At 43.5% G+C, this 21917-nt stretch overlaps 1 protein-coding gene across 1 annotated transcript in view; it reads right to left on the reverse strand.

Annotated features, from left to right (window-relative positions):
* zgc:194930 (uncharacterized) overlaps positions 1-21320 on the reverse strand; it is a 29229-nt gene extending 7909 nt beyond the window's left edge. Inside the window, exons 1-2 of the mRNA XM_029759776.1 lie at positions 20954-21320; positions 2639-2691 (exon numbers count right to left, since the gene is read on the reverse strand). Of these exons, the coding sequence (XP_029615636.1) occupies positions 2639-2670 (32 nt within the window). The 5' untranslated portion in view covers positions 2671-2691; positions 20954-21320. The remainder of the gene's footprint in view (positions 1-2638; positions 2692-20953) is intronic.
* Between the last annotated feature and the right edge of the window lie 597 nt (positions 21321-21917).

Genomic DNA, 21917 nt, shown 5'->3' on the forward strand with positions numbered 1-21917 from the left:
ACAGGCCTTTTTGGGTTGGAGGGTTTTTATTTTGTCCAGTAGTTCATTCAATGTAACTGGAGAATCCAGTGGGTTCTGGTAGTCTTTAATAGTTGATTCTAAGATTTGTATTTGATCATGTATATGTTTTTGCTGTTTGTTCTTTGTTATAGGGCCAAAAAGATTGGAGAAGTGGTTTACCTATACATCACCATTTTGGATAGATAATTCTTCGTGTTGTTGTTTGTGTAGTGTGTTCCAATTTTCCCAGAAGTGGTTAGATTCTATGGATTCTTTAATTACAATCCCTCCCTCTCTCTCTCTCTCTCTCTCCCTCTCTCTCCCCCTCTCTCTCTCTCTCTCTCTCTCTCCATGCCTCTCTCCTGAAAGTTACACATAGTCAGAATGTTGCTGGTCCCTCCCTCTCTCTCTCTCTCTCTCTCTCTCCATGCCTCTCTCCTGAAAGTTACACATAGTCAGAATGTTGCTGATCCCTCCCTCTCTCTCTCCCTCCCTCTCTCCCTCTCTCTCTCCCTCTCTCCATGCGTCTCTCCTGAAAGTTACACATAGTCAGAATGTTACTTGGTGATATGGTGCTGGTGCCTTCACCTGTTCCCTCTCTCCCTCCCTCCATGACTCTCTCCTCACAGTTGTACGCTGAGAAAATTAAGGTTTTCCATTTAGTCTTTCCCCTATGTTTAGTCTACTGCTATCTGCCGAGGTGGAATTTCAGGTTTATTTTAGAAAGTAAGACGGAATCTGTTCACAAAAATGAACAACTATGGGGTGTTAGTTGGAAATACCAGAGCTTACGTAGAAAAAACAGATTGCCAGAAGAAGAAAAAAATCCAGATATCAAGCCAAATACTATTACTTCACAAAACACTGAGACAAAGTGGCAAAGGCATTGCATAAGTCTTTTATTTGTAAATAGAGAAAACAGCAGCCCTATCATTTCCTATTCTGATAAATGGTGTATTTCCTTTCTAAGAAGGAATTGGGTCTCATTGGAATTGCCTAGGCAGGGGGGGAGAGAGAGGATGCGGATTTTCAGCTTGGGTCACGGTTGGATGGCTGTGTTGTAAATTGGCTGACTGGGCTAACTAGAAAAGATGCCACAACAAAACATACAACACCACTTCAACACAAAGTGCCAGTCCGGTGCTGAAGAGGAGAATCAGGTAGTAGAGGCAATACGTTTCTCTAAAAAGGCAAAACAAATGACAGTATGAAGTATGAACTAAACACATTTTTCTTTCTTTGCCACACTTTGTGATGTCTGTCTGCAACTCCAGGAAGTTGTTGTTTTTAAAACAAACTTAAAAGCTACTACTATTCTAATCCAAGTGTGTCTGGCAAAGTGTTTCAGCAATAAAAGGTAACTTATGTCATCTTCTATAAAAGAACCTGTGTGATTTGTGATCAGGCATGAGAAGGTGTGAGAGACTGTGAGATTACAACCCATATTTATGCTTATTTATTTTCCCTTTTGTACTTTAACCATTTGTACACCGTTACAACACTGTATATAGACAAAATATGACATTTGTAATGTCTTTATTCTTTTGGAACTTCTGTGAGTGGAATGTTTACTGTTCATTTTCATTGTTAATTTCACTTTTGTACATTATCTACTTCACTTGCTTTGGCAATAACATATGTTTCCCATAACAATAAAGCCTCTTGAATTGAATTGACTGGAGAGAGAGGGGGCCGGCAGATATAGTGGGAAGTGACCCAGTAACCTACAGTACAGTCCCAACCAGCCAATCCGTTTACTACGCTCAAGAGACAGTTAAGCCAAGAAATGTGACACTGAGAACAATTAAGGGGAGGTGTGTGTGTGTGTGTGTGTGTGTGTGTGTGTGTGTGTGTGTGTGTGTGTGTGTGTGTGTGTGTGTGTGTGTGTGTGTGTGTGTGTGTAGATATATTTTACAGTGTGAGAAATGGAAAGGTTGTGTGTGTGTGTGCAGATATATTTTAAAGAGTGTGTGTGTGAGAGAGAGAGAGAGAGAAAGAGAGAGAGAGAGAGAGAGAGAGGATGCAAGCAGGCAGTACTCAAGAGACAAGGCGGGGGGGGGTGATGAGTTGAGTATTGGCATATTGACCCGCTGTCAGTCACTGTCAGTCACTGTGAGTCACTGTGAGTCAGGCCACTTCATAATGTAGTTCCTCTCTAAGTACATGAAAGAGACAGCAATGAATCAGTAGGATTGGAAGAGTATGTCCAGTGACATTCAGATAGAAGCGCTGTCTGTTTCAATAGGATCCATAGAGATGGCCATGCAGGGGATACTGGAGCTGTATTTCATGCCAGTAAGAAGGATTTAGAAACTCCTCTATACTTTATGTTTGTTCACGTTCGCTGAGAGATGGAGAGCTGCTGTCAATAAGTAAAACCTTCACCCTGTCCTCACACACATAAATACAACGGGCCATACAGACAAACTACAGAAGCACATATACACACACAAACACACGCACGCACACACGCACACACACACACACACACACACACACACACACACACACACACACACACACACACACACACACACACACACACACACACACACACACACACACACACACACACACACACACACACACACACACACACACACACACACACACACACACACACGCTCCTCCTCCTCACCTTTTCAGCATCCGACAGCATTGGCACCCCATCTGGCCAGCTGGGTAGTGGAGCTGTGAAGTGACAAATAGAATTGTTTACTTAAAAATCAAACTTCAAAAACAAGTCCAGAGTAAAATTAGACACTGTTAATGACATGCCAAGTCCCGTCAAACTCAGGGGAGATTTTCAATCAGTGACATTTTCATGAAGCCCCTGTCTCGATGACAGAAAGGTCATATCCCAGACTGTCTAAGCAACAAATGTTGTGACACACACTTTTCAAGTCTCAATCTAATGATTGTTTAGTTCAATATAGTTATTTTGCCATCTTTCCTGTGACATATAGGTATCTTTGTTGAAGACTTTTCTTATTGGGAGGATTTGAACCACATTGGCCAGATGTAGTTGCCCTCTCTGTCCATAGTGACTCCTGTTGTCCTCTCTGTCCATAGTGACTCCTGTTGTCCTCTCTGTCCATAGTGACTCCTGTTGTCCTCTCTGTCCATAGTGACTCCTGTTGTCCTCTCTGTCCATAGTGACTCCTGTTGTCCTCTCTGTTCATAGTGACTCCTGTTGTCCTCTCTGTCCATAGTGACTCCTGTTGTCCTCTCTGTCCATAGTGACTCCTGTTGTCCTCTCGGTCCATAGTGACTCCTGTTGTCCTCTCTGTCCATAGTGACTCCTGTTGTCCTCTCTGTCCATAGTGACTGCTGTTGTCCTCTCTGTCCATAGTGACTCCTGTTGTCCTCTCTGTCCATAGTGACTCCTGTTGTCCTCTCTGTCCATAGTGACTCCTGTTGTCCTCTCTGTGCATAGTGACTCCTGTTGTCCTCTCTGTCCATAGTGACTCCTGTTGGCCTCTCTGTGCATGGTGACTCCTGAGCTGTATCCATGGTGACTCCTGAGCTGTATCCATGGTGACTCCTGAGCTGTATCCATGGTGACTCCTGAGCTGTATCCATGGTGACTCCTGAGCTGTATCCATGGTGACTCCTTGTGTTCAGGGATGATACAGGGTGTCTGTCATCCATCACTATTTCTCACTGGATGTGTGTGTGTGTGAGAGCGTGTGTGTGTGTGTGTGTGAGAGCGTGTGTGTGTGTGTGTGAGAGCGTGTGTGTGTGTGTGTGTGTATACAGGATTTCTTTCCTGGATATGTGTTTGTGTGTTTCCCTTGGCTTTAGCATTTATTTGCCTGGGTAAATAATTAATTGCCGAGTCTCGAATGGGTTTTTCTGCCAGTGAAAGAGAGAAAGAGAGAGAAGCAAGGACACAGAGTCTTTCTCCTCCAGCTTTGGTCTTTACTGAGAAACAGAAGAAAGTGTAGCTGCAAGAAAAATTCAATGACCCTTGTACATCTTAAAGGCACCGACCATTTTTCTTCCTGAGAGACTATGTGGTGCTTACGGATAGTATTATGGTGCTTACGGATAGTATTATGGTGCTTACGGATAGTATTATGGTGCTTACGGATAGTATTATGGTGCTTACGGATAGTATTATGGTATAAACGGTGCTTACGGATAGTATTATGGTGCTTACGGATAGTATTATGGTGCTTACGGATAGTATTACGGTGCTTACGGATAGTATTATGGTGCTTACGGATAGTATTACGGTGCTTACGGATAGTATTATGGTGCTTACGGATAGTATTACGGTGCTTACGGATAGTATTACGGTGCTTACGGATAGTATTATGGTATAAACGGTGCTTACGGATAGTATTATGATATAAACATTACTGTGAAAGAAGATACAAATAACATATAAAGACAATAACTTTTTTTTCGCTCCAAGTTTTTTGTTACCACATTGTTCCTCACATTGACATTCACTGCAACTCTGAAACAAGTAACAATATCTGTTACAGTGTCACGGGTGTCGTATGAATTGGACCAAAACGCAGCGGGAATGTGAATACTCATCTTCTTTAAATGAAGGAAAACGTAAACACTTAACAAAACAACAAACATCGACGAGAAGCAGTCCTGTCAGGTGCAACAAACACTAAACAGGAAACAACTACCCACAAAACCCATAGAAACACACCCCTACTAAATAGGACCTTCAATTAGAGGCAACGAGGAACAGCTGCCTCCAATTGAAGGTCAAAACATTAAACTAGACATAGAAATAGAAAAACTAGAAAATAGAACATAGAAATACAAAACATAGAACACTACCCAAAAACCCCGACAACACAAAACAAACACACCCTGTCACGCCCTGACCAAACTACAATAACAAACAACCTCTTTTACTGGTCTGGACGTGACATACTGGACAAGTAAAAATAACCCTGTAACAACAGTTTAGTTTTACTGTTGCAAAAAATGTTTTCCTACGATGTGTCCTACTAAACATGACCCAGCACTGATAGGTCAGTGGCACAGCATGTTTCAAAGGGCTTTGGACCGTTTGATAGAGATAGACAGTCAAATGTTAGGAAACGGGTCTATCACTTAGCTAATGGCTTCGATTGGCTCATTTAGTGCACGGATTCAGCCAATCCCCTTAATGACACCTGTTGGGTTGTCGGGAAAGAGAGTTATCTGGATCAGCCTTCTGCATGTCATTGGACATGAGTATCTGGGGAATCCCTAACAGGAATGAGGTTGTAACATCCAGTCAGCACGGGAAAACAAATAACCTTTCTCTGGGCTTTGGGAGAAAAGGAACCATTAATCCCATGGGATTTAGCTACGGGTATAAACCACACAATTCTCTGATTAAACCCGTCCTAAAACCGCCAAGATCAAATTAAATACATTTTAGGTGTAGCACAAACATATCATCATGAGGCTTTGTGTGAATTATGTACACGAAAGCAAAATGTTTTATGTTCTGAATTACTTCATCATGTTCAATGGTGTGTTTCGCCAGAGGCACATTGCTAAAATGACTGAGATAGAAATGGGAGGAAATGGGAGGATATATATAAGGTAAAACCTGTGTCCGTTGACTGAGAACTGACAACGTGACACCAGGTCACAACAGTTGAACTCGCAGCCTTCAGGCTAGAACGTTCTGTCTTGGGTCAGCTGAGACGAGCACACATTCCACTGTCTGTCTTTGACAACTGAGACAGAGATGACAGAACAGAAGTGTTAAGACTGGGCTAAGTCTCGGGCTTAACTAAGATGCTCCGATGAGCAAGAATGCAGACCTGGGTTGAAATACGATTCAAAAATAATTTCAAATACTTTATATCAACAAGTGAAATTAGAAGGCTGCAGATTGCACAGAACAAAGCAATATGGATTGTTTTAAGGTGGACATATGATTCTTCTGTTGTAGTCATGCTCAATGCTCTTGGTTGGTCATCAATCAACTAAATAATTGAAAAAAAACATGCTTATTTTATTTTATAATATACACCATTTAAAACGGCCGGACTCTATTCACAACGGTATTCAGTTGGTAAGAGACAGACATTCAGTAAATACTGGAAATAGATTGTCCACCATCTATGCGTTATCCAGACAGAGAAGTGTCACGGTTGTCGTCGGTGAAAGAGGACCAATACGCAGCAGGTACGTGTATGCTCATCTTGATTTTTATTAACTACAAAAATGAACATACAAAAATAACGAAACGAAACGAACGAACAACTACAAACAGTCTGGTAAAGCATACGGCTTACACACAGAACAATCACCCACGAATCACAAACACAAACACACCCCAATATATGGGACTCTCAATCAAAGGCAGATAGACAACACCTGCCTTCAACTGAGTCCCAACCCCAATCAACACAACATAGAAACACACTCACCAGACTACACATGGAAATACATAAACATAGACTATAAACCACAACCCCGGAAATACTACATCAAACACCCTTTAAACAAACACACCACCCTGAACCACATAAAACAAATACCCTCTGCCACGTCCTGACCAAACTACAAAACAATTAACCCTTATACTGGCCAGGACGTGACAAGAAGAGAAATAGGCAAAAGAACATTTCAATTTAGAGCAATAAAGAAATTTAATAATTTATCTGAGCAAACCAGAAACCTTTCAATATATAAATTCAAATAATACTTAAGAACCATTTTGTCACAGCTGTCTGAAGGATCGGACCAAAACGCAGTGTGCTCGTAGTTCCACATCTTTTTATTAATCGTGAAACTAAATGCAATACACCAACCACTTTAAATAACAAAAACAACAAAAGCCGTAACGCAGAGCAGGCAAACACTACTCAAAAATTAACAACCTACAAAATACAAAAAGGAAAACCCCCTACATAAATATGATCTCCAATTAGAGACAACTAGAACCGGCTGCCTCTAATTGGAGATCATCCCAATAACCCCCAACATAGAAATAGAAATCTAGACAACCCACATAGAAACAGAAAGCAAGAAAACCCCCCAAAACACTATAACACTATGACACTATAACACTATGACACTATAACACTGTGACACTGTGACATTACAACACTATAACACTATGACACTATAACACTATGACACTATAACACTGTGACATTATAACACTGTGACATTATAACACTGTGACACTGTGACATTATAACACTATAACACTATAACACTATGACTCTATGACACTGTGACTCTATGACACTGTGACATTATAACACTATAACACTGCAACACTATGACTCTATGACACTGTGACATTATAACACTATAACACTATGACACTATGACACTATAACACTGTGACATTGTGACAATATAACAATATAACACTATGACATTATGATACTGGGACATTATAACACTATAACACAATAACACTATGACATGTGCTTCAACACCTACATTGCTTGCTGTTTGGGGTTTTAGGCTGGGTTTCTGTACAGCACTTTGTGACATTGGCTGATGTAAGAAGGGCTTTATAAATACATTTGATTGATTGATTGATTATGACACTGTGACATTATAACCCTACCTCTTTAAGGAATACCTGGGATAGTATTAAGTAATCCTTCTAACCCCCCCCCAAAAAAAAGATATAGATGTACTATTGTAAAGTGTTTGTTCCACTGGATATCATAAGGTGAATGCACCAATTTGTAAGTCGCTCTGGATAAGAGCGTCTGCTAAATGACGTAAATGTAAAATGTAAATGTATAACACTATAAGACTATGCCACTATAACACTACAATACTACAACACTATGACACTATGACACTATAACCCTATGACACTATAACACTATAACACTATGACACCATAACTCGATGACACTACAACAATATGACACTATGACACTATAACACTATAACACTATGACAAAATGACACTACGACATTATGACACTATGAGACTATAACACTATGAAACTATAACACTATGACACTATAACACTGTAACACTATGACACTATAACACTGTAACACTATGAAACTATAACACTATGACACTATGACACTATAACACTATGACACTGTAACACTATGAAACTATAACACTATGACACTATGACACTATAACACTATGACACTATGACACTGTAACACTATGAAACTATAACACTATGACACTATGACACTATGACATTATGACAATATGCCACTATAACACTATGAGACTATAACACTGTGACACTGTGATAGTATAACACTGTAACACTGTAACATTATCACACTATAACACTATGCCACTATAACACTATAACACTATAACACTGTAACACTAACATTATCACACTGTGACACTATAACACTATAACACTATGACACTGTGGCACTATAACACTATAACACTATGACACTATGACACTGTGACACTATAACACTGTGACACTGTGATAGTATAACACTGTAACACTGTAACACTATAACATTATAACACTATGACACTGCAACACTGTAACACTATGACACTATGACACTATGACAAAATGGCACTACGGCATTATGACAATATGACACTATGACACTACCACACTATGACACTATGACACTATGACACTACCACACTACCACACTATGACACTATGACACTACCACACTATGACACTATGACACTATGACACTACCACACTACCACACTATGACACTATGACACTACCACACTATGACACTATGACACTATGACACTATGAAACTACCACACTATGACATTATGACACTGTGACACTGTGACACTATGACACTATGACACTATAACACTATGACATTATAACACTATAACACTATGACACAGTGACACTGTGACTCTATGACACTATAACATTATAACACTATAACACTATGACACTATGACACTGTAACACTATAACACTATGACACTATGACACTGTGACACTGTGACAATATGACAGACAGACAGAGAGACAGACAGACAGACAGACAGACAGACAGACAGACAGGCAGACAGAAAGACAGACAAACAGAGAGAGACAGACAGACAGAAAGGCAGAGAGACAGACATACAGACAGACAGGCACACAGAGAGACAGACAGACAGACAGACAGACAGACAGACAGACAGGCAGGCAGGCAGGCAGGCAGGCAGACAGACAGACAGACAGACAGACAGACAGACAGACAGACAGACAGACAGACAGACAGACAGACAGACAGACAGACAGACAGACAGACAGACAGACAGACAGACAGGGACTCGTAAGTATGCCAGATAGACCAGAAGAAGGAGGACGGATGAGTGACAGGCACTAACGTCAATCCAATATTACACCACATCAATACTCTGTCATCAATAGCTTCAGCCTCAGAGATGCATCAGAACATCAAAATGACCAATGGTCGCTCTCCCTTGGAGAACTTCCACGGGGAATAGTGAGCTGGAAAATTCAATCTGTGTGTCAGATGACCTGTCATTGATTCCGATATTGGTCATTGTCCATCGGTGGTAATCGCATTTTCTATTTCTTATGATCTGAGGAGATAAGAAGATCTAAACCTCCAGGACTCTCACCTTTGGAAAATGACATTCTCCTAGTTGTTTTCCTCAGGAGGAAATTGAAACGTTCCTTTTTGGAAAAGTAGGCAATATAAGTTGAATTGCTGAAGATTGTTCCCTAGATGTGAATTGGAATGGAAACGGTGGGGGGGGGGGGGGGAGCCATTGCAGCGGCGAATCAGATCCATTTGAGCAAAGGCAAGTGGAAGATTTGTTCATTTTTCTTGAATATAGGCTGCACATATGGCCTGAAATAAAACATGTTTTATTGTCACATACACCAGATAGTTGCAGTGAAATGTGTTTTCATAGGGTCAGCCACAGAAGTATGGCGCCCCTTGAGCAAAATTAGGGTTAAGTGCCTGGCTCAAGGACATATCAACCGATTATTCACCTTGACGGCTTGAGTATTCAAACCAGGAACCTTTCGGTTAGGGTTTCAGACCAAACTAAACCCCGAAGCTTGGGTTTCAGACCAAACTAAACCCCGAAGCAGGGTTTCAGACCAAACTAAACCCCCAAAGCTAGGTTTTCAGACCAAACTAAACCCCGAAGCTAGGCTTTCAGACCAAACTAAACCCCGAAGCTAGGCTTTCAGACCAAACTAAACCCCTAAGCTCGGGTTTCAGACCAAACTAAACCCTGAAGCTAGGGTTTCAGACCAAACTAAACCCCCAAAGCTAGGTTTTCAGACCAAACTAAACCCCGAAGCTAGGCTTTCAGACCAAACTAAACCCCGAAGCTAGGCTTTCAGATCAAACTAAACCCCTAAGCTAGGGTTTCAGACCAAACTAAACCCCAAAGCTAGGTTTTCAGACCAAACTAAACCCCTAAGCTAGGATTTCAGACCAAACTAAACCCCCAAAGCTAGGTTTTCAGACCAAACTAAACCCCGAAGCTAGGCTTTCAGACCAAACTAAACCACGAAGCTAGGGTTTCGGACCAAACTAAACCCCGAAGCTAGGGTTTCGGACCAAACTAAACCCCTAAGCTAGAGTTTCAGTCCAAACTAAACCCCTAAGCTAGGGTTTCAGACCAAACTAAACCCCTAAGCTAGAGTTTCAGTCCAAAGGTATTGAAATAAAATCTTTAGATGAAAAATGAGTGTGTCATCTCATGCCAGTCTAGAGATACCAACCTGTCCTACAGAAATACTGCCGGGAAAGCAAACTCACATAAACTGTATTTATGTACTTTGTGGATAGCTTAATGACCTTTCATTGCCTGTGCAATTACAGTATAATCAGCACTATGATAGAGGAACAACAGTTATCGAGTTGTTGATGTAACTTGTGTAGTACAACTTTTTTAGGTGAGGGAGCCCATAAAACAAAACAAAAAATGACATCATCATTTCTTCAATCAAAGTTGAATAGCCTGTCATTATGGAATATGCATCAAATGCATCATCCAATAGCCACGTCTGCCTACGCCCAGAACATTATTATCTAAAGAACATTTGATATTTTTAATCGCCTAATACACCCAAGTTAGCCATAGGCTACCTAATAGGCTATCCTTACTGTCAATCGTGAACGATAATCCTTCACATTTTACCGGTGAAAAATGTCCCAACTGCATCTCCATGCCAGTCGGTTGATTTGATCTCCTTCAGTTTCATGGGAATATGTATTCAGATCTTCTTCAATGACAGTTTGGTGAGAGAATAAGAGCAGATGGTGTTAACTAACTATTAGCCTTTCTTGTATTTTCTTTCAATCAAAGCATACATCCTGCCTAGTGGCTTCGTTGAGTTTTGACGAATGAGAAAAATTGAAATGTGACTATTCAGCTTTAGCTAACCATGTTTATAGTATAACAGTAACGTTATAGGCCTACTATACTAAGCTATTTGATTCAGTTCTGTTATGGGTGTCACGTCCTGGCCATAGAAAGCTTTTATTTTTCTATGGTAGAGTAGGTCAGGGCATGACAGAGGGTTTTGTCTAGTTTATTTATGTCTATGTTGGTTCTAGTTTCTTTTTTCTATGTTGGGGTTTTGTCTAGTTTATGTAATTCTATGTGGGGTTCTAGTTTTTGTATTTCTATGTTGTTGTTTTTTGGGATGATCTCCAATTAGAGGCAGCTGGTCATCATTGTCTCTAATTGGGGATCATATTTAAGTTGTTTTTCCCACTAGGTTTTGTGGGAGATTATTTTGATTAAGTGTATGTTGCACCTCTTCGTCACATTTTGTGGTTTTGTTTATTAGTTTATTTGTATGTCTTGCATAGTTTCACAGTTTAAATAAAATGTGGAACGGTACACACGCTGCGCTTTGGTTTCCTTCGTACGACAAACGTGACAATGGGGCGGCAGGATGCCTAGTGGTTAGAGCGTTGGGCCACTAACCGAAAGGTTGCTGGACCGAATCCCCGAGCTGACAAAGTAAAAATCTGTCGTTCTGCTCCTGAACAAGGCAGTTCACCCACAGTTCACCCGCCTTCCTGTAAATAAGAATTTTTTCTTAACTGACTTGCCTAGTTAAATAAAGGTTAATGTAAAATGCATGTGAAACATTATGTGATCTAGCGAGACATTGATCCACCTCTGATCTAACTTTACTAAACCAGCATCATTGTCAGAAGTCATTTTCCTCTATTTGTAATAGTAAGTGATGAGTAGGACTATTAGACGCAGGCAACAGATCTTGATGAGATGACATTTTAAGTGATCGGAGCTCCCTTTGTGGTGCTGAAAGGACAGCGCCAGGATCGTGTAATGATGTTAAAAAAGTTTGAACCAACTTGTGGTGGTGAAGATTAGCTGAAGGTTAGCTGAAGGTTAGCTGAAGGATAGCTGAAGGTTAGCTGAAGGTTAGCTGAAGGATAACTGAAGGATAGCTGAAGGTTAGCTGAAGGTTAGCTGAAGGTTAGCTGAAGGATATCTGAAGGATAGCTGAAGGTTAGCTGAAGATTAGCTGAAGTTTAGCTGAAGGATAACTGAAGATTAGCTGAAGGTTAGCTGAAGGATAACTGAAGGATAGCTGAAGGTTAGCTGAAGGATAACTGAAGGATAGCTGTGTCACGACTTCCGCCAAAGTCGGTCCCTCTCCTTGTTCGGGCGGCGTTCGGCGGTCAACGTCACCGGTCTTCTAGCCATCGCTGATCCACCTTTCATTTTCCATTTGTTTTGTCTTTGTTTTCTACACACCTGGTTTCATTCCCCAGTTACATGTTCTTGTATTTAACCCTCTGTTTCCACCATGTATTTGTGCGTGATTGTTTCTATGTTCATTCGGTACGTTATGGCTGGTATTTCGACGGGTGCTGTTTTTACCCGTGCATAATATATTTACCGTTTGTATTTGGTCAAGTGTATTGTTACCTTGTGCCTTTATTTTGAGTAAAGTACGTTGCTCACTCATTTTGCTCTCCTGCGCCTGACTTCATGCACCAGCTACACTCACCATCTGACAAGCTGAAGGATAGCTGAAGGATGGCTGAAGGATGGCTGAAGGATAGCTGAAGGATCGCTGAAGGATGACTGAAGGATGGCTGAAGGATCGCTGAAGGATGACTGAAGGTTAGCTGAAGGATGGCTGAAGGATCGCTGAAGGATGGCTGAAGGATGGCTGAAGGATGGCTGAAGGATCGCTGAAGGATGACTGAAGGTTAGCTGAAGGATCGCTGAAGGATGGCTGAAGGATCGCTGAAGGATAGCTGAAGGATGGCTGAAGGATGGCTGAAGGATGGCTGAAGGATGGCTGAATGATAACTGAAGGATAACTGAAGGATAACTGAAGGATAGGTCTGCCGTTCGGCCAGTTCAGGAACAAATAAACAATAATTAGCCTAATAGGACTACGACTATGTGGTATAGCTATTAGTAGGCTACAGTCTAATGTAAATGCAATACATATAGCTTGATATCATTGCACAGTTTGTGAGGAGAGCTTAATTGCTAGCAGACATTTCATTGTATTGTTTAGCTTACACACTGTAGCATAAATAAACTTTGATTTGATTATCTTGAACACATCATTACAATACTACCCTATTACAGAATAAAATAAAATAGAAAAGTGAACTGTAAATTCATATAATTTATTCACATAGATTTGACATGCGATCAAATCGATTGGCCAAGTAGGGAACATAAATCTATGCTAAGTAGAATTCCAGGAAATTCATTTGAAACCAAATCATCAAATAAATATTTTGGTGTAATCTTAGTGGTAATTAAATGTAATGCCTCACTTTCTCCAATGTTAAGCCTCCAGTAAACTATCAAACCAAGGAGAAGGAGACTATTCACAAAAATGATATAATGGTACTACCTGGTGACTCCTGAAGACATTTAGAAAGGTTGGCTCAGGAGTGTGTGTGTGTGTGTGTGTGTGTGTGTGTGTGTGTGTGTGTGTGTGTGTGACATGAAGGTGTGGTGGTGATGGGAGAAGTGCTGACTTGTCTCTCCTCTCTCTTTGTTTTTCTGTCCCTGTCTATCACCTCATCTCCTCTCCTCTGTCCCTCCCTCCCTGTTTCACTTTAATAGTACGCTGCTGTCATAAGAACCGTGCTCAGGAACAGTCTGGCAGGGAATGCTTCTGATGTGTGTGTTAACGTGTGTTTGCGTGTTTTTATAGAACAGCCCACCTTTTCTTGATTATTGGAGAGCCATGTAGGACCTCTGTTATCAACTTTGTGTCTTTTAAGACTTTAAAACCGACCGAAATGATGCAGAATCCATGCCTCTCTCCCTCTCATTCACTCTTCTGTTTCTCCGTTTGGCAGTTGGACGCGTCGAAGAGCTTACCAAGCCTGTACTAGTGACACCAGGAAAAAATTTGCAACAAGCTTTGTGTAGACGTGTCTCAAATGTCATAACCAAAGCACTTCGACGGGAAAACGATGATGTTATCACAGCATCGAGCGAACTCAGTATAGTAGCTTGTAATGCCGTCGTAATACGTACAGTATCACAGATATAACGCCTCAGTCCAAAAGTAATCAGGCTACAGATTTTTTTTCAGAGCAACACGTGAGCCGAAACACACCATGACTCAGCACTAAAAGCACCGTGTCATTTGAATAAGCCAGGCAAGGCCCGATGGGTTACCACTGTGCCTGTAGTCATGGAGATATGCCATGAGGACTACAATACAATAACAATAGGAACTCATTAGACACCAACTACACACAACACAAAACAGACACACCCATCACTATTGACTTCCGGGATACTGAACTTGGTCTACACAAGGATTTTTGGCCTGTAAAAAACGGTGTTATATTTACCTCTCCTCTAACCTGTTTGACACTGACACAGCCTGGATAGCTCACTTGTCACTGAAATGTCACCAACGGCTAAAATAATGCAAAACAAAATCACAATGGCGGATAAGGGGTGGTGATGTCATATAAACTGTTTGAGAATGTGTGTGTTTGTGTGTGTGTGTGTGTGTGTGTGTGTGTGTGTGTGTGTGTGTGTGTGTGTGTGTGTGTGTGTGTGTGTGTGTATTCCACAAACATCCCTTATAATCAGCCTTGGGCATTAGCTAAAAATAAACCTCTCTCCCTCTTATAAATGTCTCTTATCACACAAGTAACCCTACATCACCTTATCCCCCCACTACCCCTACATCACCTTATAACCCCACTACCCCACATCACCTTATCCCCCCACTACCCCTACATCACCATATCACCCCACTACCCCTACATCACCTTATCCCCCCACTACCCCTACATCACCTTATAACCCCACTACCCCACATCACCTTATCCCCCCACTACCCCTACATCACCATATCACCCACTACCCCTACATCACCTTATCACCCCACAACCTCTACATCACCTTATCACCCCACTACCCCTTCATCACCATATCACCCCACTACCCCTACATCACCTTATCCCCCCACTACCCCTACATCACCTTATCACCCCCACTACCCCTACATCACCTTATCACCCACTACCCCCACATCACCTTATCACCCCACTACCCCTACATCACCTTATCACCCCCACTACCCCTACATCACCTTATCCCCCCACTACCCCTACATCACCTTATCACCCCACTACCCCTACATCACCTTATCACCCCACTACCCCAACATCACCTTATCACCCCACTACCCCTACATCACCTTATCCCCCCACTACCCCTACATCACCTTATTACCCCACATCACCTTATCACCCCACAACCTCTACATCACCTTATCACCCCACTACCCCTTCATCACCTTATCACCCCACTACCCCTACATCACCTTATCCCCCCACTACCCCTACATCACCTTATTACCCCACATCACCTTATCACCCCACAACCTCTACATCACCTTATCACCCCACTACCCCTTCATCACCATATCACCCCACTACCCTTACATCCCCTTATCACCCCCGCTACCCCTACATCACCTTATCACCCCCACTACCCCTACATCACCTTATCACCCACTACCCCTACATCACCTTATCACCCCACTACCCCTACATCACCTTATCACCCCCACTACCCCTACATCACCTTATCCCCCCACTACCCCTACATCACCTTATCACCCCACTACCCCTACATCACCTTATCACCCCACTACCCCTACATCACCTTATCACCCCACTACCCCTACATCACCTTATCACCCCACTACCCCTACATCACCTTATCACCCCCACTACCCCTACATCACCTTATCACCCACTACCCCTACATCACCTTATCACCCCACTACCCCTACATCACCTTATCACCCCACCACCCCTACATCACCTTATCACCCCACTAGCCCTACATCACCTTATCACCCCACTACCCCTACATCACCTTAGCACCCCACTAACCCTACATCACCTTATCACCCCACTAGCCCTACATCACCTTATCACCCCACTACCCCTACATCACCCCCACTACCCGTACATCACCTTATCACCCCACTAGCCCTACATCACCTTATCACCCCACTACCCCTACATCACCTTATCACCCCATACCCCTACATCACCTTATCACCCCAGTACCCCTACATCACCTTATCACCCCACTACCCCTACATCACCTTGTCACCCACTACCCCTACATCACATCACCTTATCACCCCACTACCCCTACATCACATCACCTTATCACCCCACTACCCCTACATCAGTTAATCACCCAATTCCACTACCCCCACATTGCCAACAAACCTGATGTTGGTCTGAGTACTGAGCGGAAGGGAGCAGGAAGTTACTTTTTGGCAGGGCTCTCCAACCCTGTTCTCGGAGAGCTACCATCCTGTAGGTTTTCATTCCAACCCTAATCTAGCGCATCTGATTCTAATAATTAGCTGGTTGAAAAACTGAATCAGGTTAGTTGCGACTGGGGTTGGAGCGAAAACCTACAGGAGGGTGGCTCTCCAAGAACAGGGTTGGAGTTAAAACCTACAGGAGGGTAGTTCTCCAGGAACACGGTTGGAGTTAAAACCTACAGGAGGGTAGCTCTCCAGGAACAGGATTGGAGTTAAAAACTACAGGATGGTAGTTCTCCAGGAACAGGGTTGGAGTTAAAAACTACAGGATGGTAGTTCTCCAGGAACAGGGTTGGAGTTAAAAACTACAGGATGGTAGTTCTCCAGGAACAGGGTTGGAGTTAAAAACTACAGGATGGTAGTTCTCCGGGAACAGGGTTGGAGTTAAAAACTACAGGAGGGTAGGTCTCCAGGAACAGGGTTGGAGTTAAAACCTACAGGAGGGTAGTTCTCCAGGAACAGGGTTGGAGTTAAAAACTACAGGATGGTAGTTCTCCAGGAACAGGGTTGGAGTTAAAAACTACAGGATGGTAGTTCTCCAGGAACAGGGTTAGAGTTAAAAACTACAGGATGGTAGTTCTCCAGGAACGGGGTTGGAGTTAAAAACTACAGGAGGGTAGTTCTCCAGGAACAGGGTTGGAGAGAGGACCTATAGGATGGTAGTTCTCCGGGAACAGGGTTGGAGAGAGGACCTACAGGAGGGTAGTTCTCCAGGAACAGGGTTGGAGTTAAAAACTACAGGAGGGTAGTTCTCCAGGAACAGGGTTGGAGAGAGGACCTATAGGATGGTAGTTCTCCAGGAACAGGGTTAGAGAGAGGACCTATAGGATGGTAGTTCTCCAGGAACAGGGTTAGAGAGAGGACCTATAGGAGGGTAGTTCTCCAGGAACAGGGTTGGAGAGTCCTGCTCTTTAGACACTAATCTGAAGTCAGTCTTGAGGTTCCCACTCTAATGATAAATGTTCGGTTTTGGGGAATGGTATGAACTGAGAGGATGATCCTAGATCTGTCGCTAAATGAAAACGGACCTTGTGGACATCTTCCTGCTGGTCACTAGGTTACATGAGGGAGTAGGACACACCTATTCAGTGCACAGTGTTTTTAGGTAGGAGAGAGTCAGGAGAGAGTCAGGAGAGAGGGTAGAGTCAGGAGAGAGGAGATAGTCAGGAGAGAGGAGAGAGTCAGGAGAGAGTCAGGAGAGAGGAGATAGTCAGGAGAGAGGAGAGAATCAGGAGAGAGGGGAGTCAGGAGAGAGGAGATAGTCAGGAGAGAGGAGAGAGTCAGGAGAGAGTCAGGAGAGAGGAGAGAGTCAGGAGAGAGTCAGGAGAGAGGAGAGAGTCAGGAGAGAGAGGAGAGAGTCAGGAGAGAGTCAGGAGAGAGGAGAGAGTCAGGAGAGAGTCAGGAGAGAGTCAGGAGAGAGGAGAGAGTCAGGAGAGAGGAGAGAGTCAGGAGAGAGTCAGGAGAGAGGAGAGAGTCAGGAGAGAGGAGAGAGTCAGGAGAGAGTCAGGAGAGAGGGGAGAGTCAGGAGAGAGGAGAGAGAGTCAGGAGAGAGTCAGGAGAGTCAGGAGAGAGTCAGGAGAGTCAGGAGAGTCAGGAGAGAGAGGAGAGTCAGGAGAGAGGAGAGAGAGTCAGGAGAGAGTCAGGAGAGAGTCAGGAGAGAGTCAGGAGAGTCAGGAGAGAGAGGAGAGTCAGGAGAGAGGAGAGAGTCAGGAGAGAGGGGAGAGTCAGGAGAGAGTCAGGAGAGAGGGGAGAGTCAGGAGAGAGGGCAGAGTCAGGAGAAAGGAGAAAGGAGAGAGTCAGGAGAGAGGAGAGAGTCAGGAGAGAGGGGAGAGTCAGGAGAAAGGAGAGAGTCAGGAGAGAGGAGAGAGAGGAGAGAGAGTCAGGAGAGAGGAGAGAGTCAGGAGAGAGGGGAGAGTCAGGAGAGAGTCAGGAGAGAGGGGTGAGTCAGGAGAGAGTCAGGAGAGAGGGGAGAGTCAGGAGAGAGTCAGGGAGAGAGGAGAGAGTCAGGAGAGAGGGGAGAGTCAGGAGAGAGGGGTGAGTCAGGAGAGAGTCAGGAGAGAGAGGAGAGAGTCCGGAGAGCGGAGAGGAGGGAGAGAGTCAGGAGAGAGAAGAGAGAGGAGAGAGTCAGGAGAGAGTCAGGAGAGAGGAGAGAGAGGAGAGAGTCAGGAGAGAGTCAGGAGAGAGGAGAGAGTCAGGAGAGAGTCAGGAGAGAGGAGAGAGTCAGGGAGAGAGGGGAGAGTCAGGAGAGAGGGGAGAGTCAGGGGAGAGAGGAGAGAGTCAGGAGAGAGGGGAGAGAGTCAGGAGAAAGGAGAGAGTCAGGAGAGAGTCAGGAGAGAGGGGAGAGTCAGGAGAGAGGAGAGATGAGAGAGTCGGGGAGAGGAGAGAGTCAGGAGAGAGGGGAGAGTCAGGAGAGAGGGGAGAGTCAGGAGAGAGGAGAGAGTCCGGAGAGCGGAGAGAGAGTCAGGAGAGAGAAGAGAGAGGAGAGAGTCAGGAGAGAGTCAGGAGAGAGAGGAGAGAGGAGAGAGTTAGGAGAGAGTCAGGAGAGAGGAGAGAGAGGAGAGAGGAGAGAGAGTCAGGAGAGAGTCAGGAGAGAGTCAGGAGGAGAGGAGAGAGAGGAGGAGAGGAGAGAGTCAGGAGAGAGGAGAGAGAGGAGAGGAGTCAGGAGAGAAGAGGAGTCAGGAGAGAAGAGGACAGAGGAGAGAGTCAGGAGAGAGGAGAGAGAGGAGAGAGTTAGGAGAGAGTCAGGAGAGAGGAGAGAGTCAGGAGAGAGGAGAGAGTCAGGAGAGAGGAGAGAGTCAGGAGAGAGGAGAGAGTCAGGAGAGAGGAGAGAGAGGAGAGAGTCAGGAGAGAGGAGAGAGTTAGGAGAGAGTCAGGAGAGAGGAGAGAGTCAGGAGGAGAGGAGAGAGTCAGGAGAGAGGAGAGAGAGGAGAGAGTCAGGGGAGAGAGGAGAGAGTCAGGAGATAGTCAGGAGAGAGTTAGGAGAGAGTCAGGGGAGAGAGGAGAGAGTCAGGGGAAAGAGGAGAGAGTCAGGAGGAGAGGAGAGAGTCAGGAGAGAGGAGAGAGAGGAGAGAGTCAGGGGAGAGAGGAGAGAGTCAGGAGAGAGTCAGGAGAGAGTCAGGAGAGAGGAGAGAGAGGAGAGAGTCAGGAGAGAGGAGAGAGAGGAGAGAGTCAGGAGAGAGGAGAGAGTCAGGAGAGAGGAGAGAGTCAGGAGAGAGGCCTACACTGTTCAACACTGCTGGTACATATCTAATGACATCATGTCTGTGTCTTTTAAACAACACCTATGGGCTGAGTTGTAATGTGTACAGCAGCCTCAGTCATTTGTTAGCTTTGAACAACACAATACTAGCGCAGGCCTACAGAACGATCCATGCACAAAAAAAATCTCCACTTGGTAAATTGATGAGACCTGTGACAGCTGATAGATATTACGTTTACATAACAGGCATCGGGCACACATTGGAAAGTACAAACTTTTCCTGAGGCCAAGCAAACAGTTTTTAACTGTCATTACTGTTTGCTCATTAACTTCATTAACTGGCATGGACAACATGGGGGAACACCTGTCCATTGACGGTTCTGGACGTCGAGCTCTGCATTTTGATCTACCATATGTCCCACAACGAATCTACTGGGGCTTTTCAGTCTCCAGCTGAATGGTATTCAACAGTATTAAACACGATACAGTAGTTAATGACATTACATCTGTAGACACACACACACACCCTTTCTTAGTTTATACCAATAGCCTTAATTATATACATGGTGAATTGTTATTCTGTGACATCCCTTATTCTCTCGCCTTGGTGCTGTATTTACTAAAACAAAACTCATTTTATTTTAATAACTCAACTTTCCAAAGTGTATATCATAAATTGTTTTCATGGAAATAGTTTTCAAAGATGTACATTTAATCATGGAATTAGGATGGGAAGCCTATGGCTGAGTCGAGCGCGACAGATGTGCAAACCTGCTTTGTGCATATTTATAAATAATAGCCATATTTCTGTCATAATGACTACAACTCTCTGCCGTTGTTGTTGTTGATATGTGCCTTGTAAATGTGCAATAACGTATGTGTGTAGTCTTCTACTAGTAGGCAGGCTTCTCTTATTACCTTCGCATGTACCGTTAAGAAGGGAAGAGGAGAGGTAGAGATACTTTACCTGTTGCGCTAAATGAAGGTGTGGTAGCCGTTCGCCGTAGGTATCAACAATTCACGGATAACTTCACTTTTCATTTATAACACACGACCTCCGCAAAGCAACGAAAGAAAAAAGTTCAAAGCATCCGAAAAGAGAACATAGTTCATGTTCATATTTGACAATGACAGCTCCTTTGTTTGTAGTGTTTGTTGCCGTCTGTCGCTGCTAAGGAGAAGTCCCCCGTGACTGCCTTGTCCCATGTCTCTAGAAAAGCTATTTGAATGTCAGATGTTAGCCTAAGCAGGGCCTGGACTTAAAGCTGCCTAGTTTGCATGGCCATAATGAGCGATCATGTGACTTCACCCGTGTCACAAAACTTCTCAATACTCGCCCTCACTTGTTTTATCAGCCAACTGGTGCTCCGTTTTATGAACAGGGGTGTGGAATCAGGTCTGGATGACATAGGCTACGTTATGATAATATTCTATTTGGATAGTATTAGTAATATTATAATAGCCTTACATTAATCATAAAACGTGAGCTATAATGCCTCTTCAACTGAGCATTAACATTATATAACATAAGCTCATATTAGGTGTTTAAAGAGGTGTGCTGATTTTATTGGTTGATTTTATTCATATATATGACTTCCTTTTACATGACAGTGACACAGCCACCCCATGTCATCTGTCACTAAACCAGGGGTATATTCATTACGCCGATTCTGTTGCAAAACAAACGTTTACTCCAAACGGAAAAGTTTCGCAACCAAAACGAGAGTTTCTATTGGACGAATGCAGGTAGGTCCCTCCCTGTTTTACTACGTTTGCTCTTTTTTGCTTCCGTTTGGTTCATAAACGGTCGACGGTTTCCGTTGCGAAACGTAACGTGTAAACCCGTTCCACTGTTTGATACGACTCTCGTCACTAACCACGTTCCCATCCACAGTTTGTATCGAATAAAATCATAACGTCCAAAAAACAAA

Source organism: Salmo trutta, chromosome 8 (genome assembly GCF_901001165.1).
Source record: "Salmo trutta chromosome 8, fSalTru1.1, whole genome shotgun sequence".
NCBI classification, from domain to species: domain Eukaryota; kingdom Metazoa; phylum Chordata; class Actinopteri; order Salmoniformes; family Salmonidae; genus Salmo; species Salmo trutta.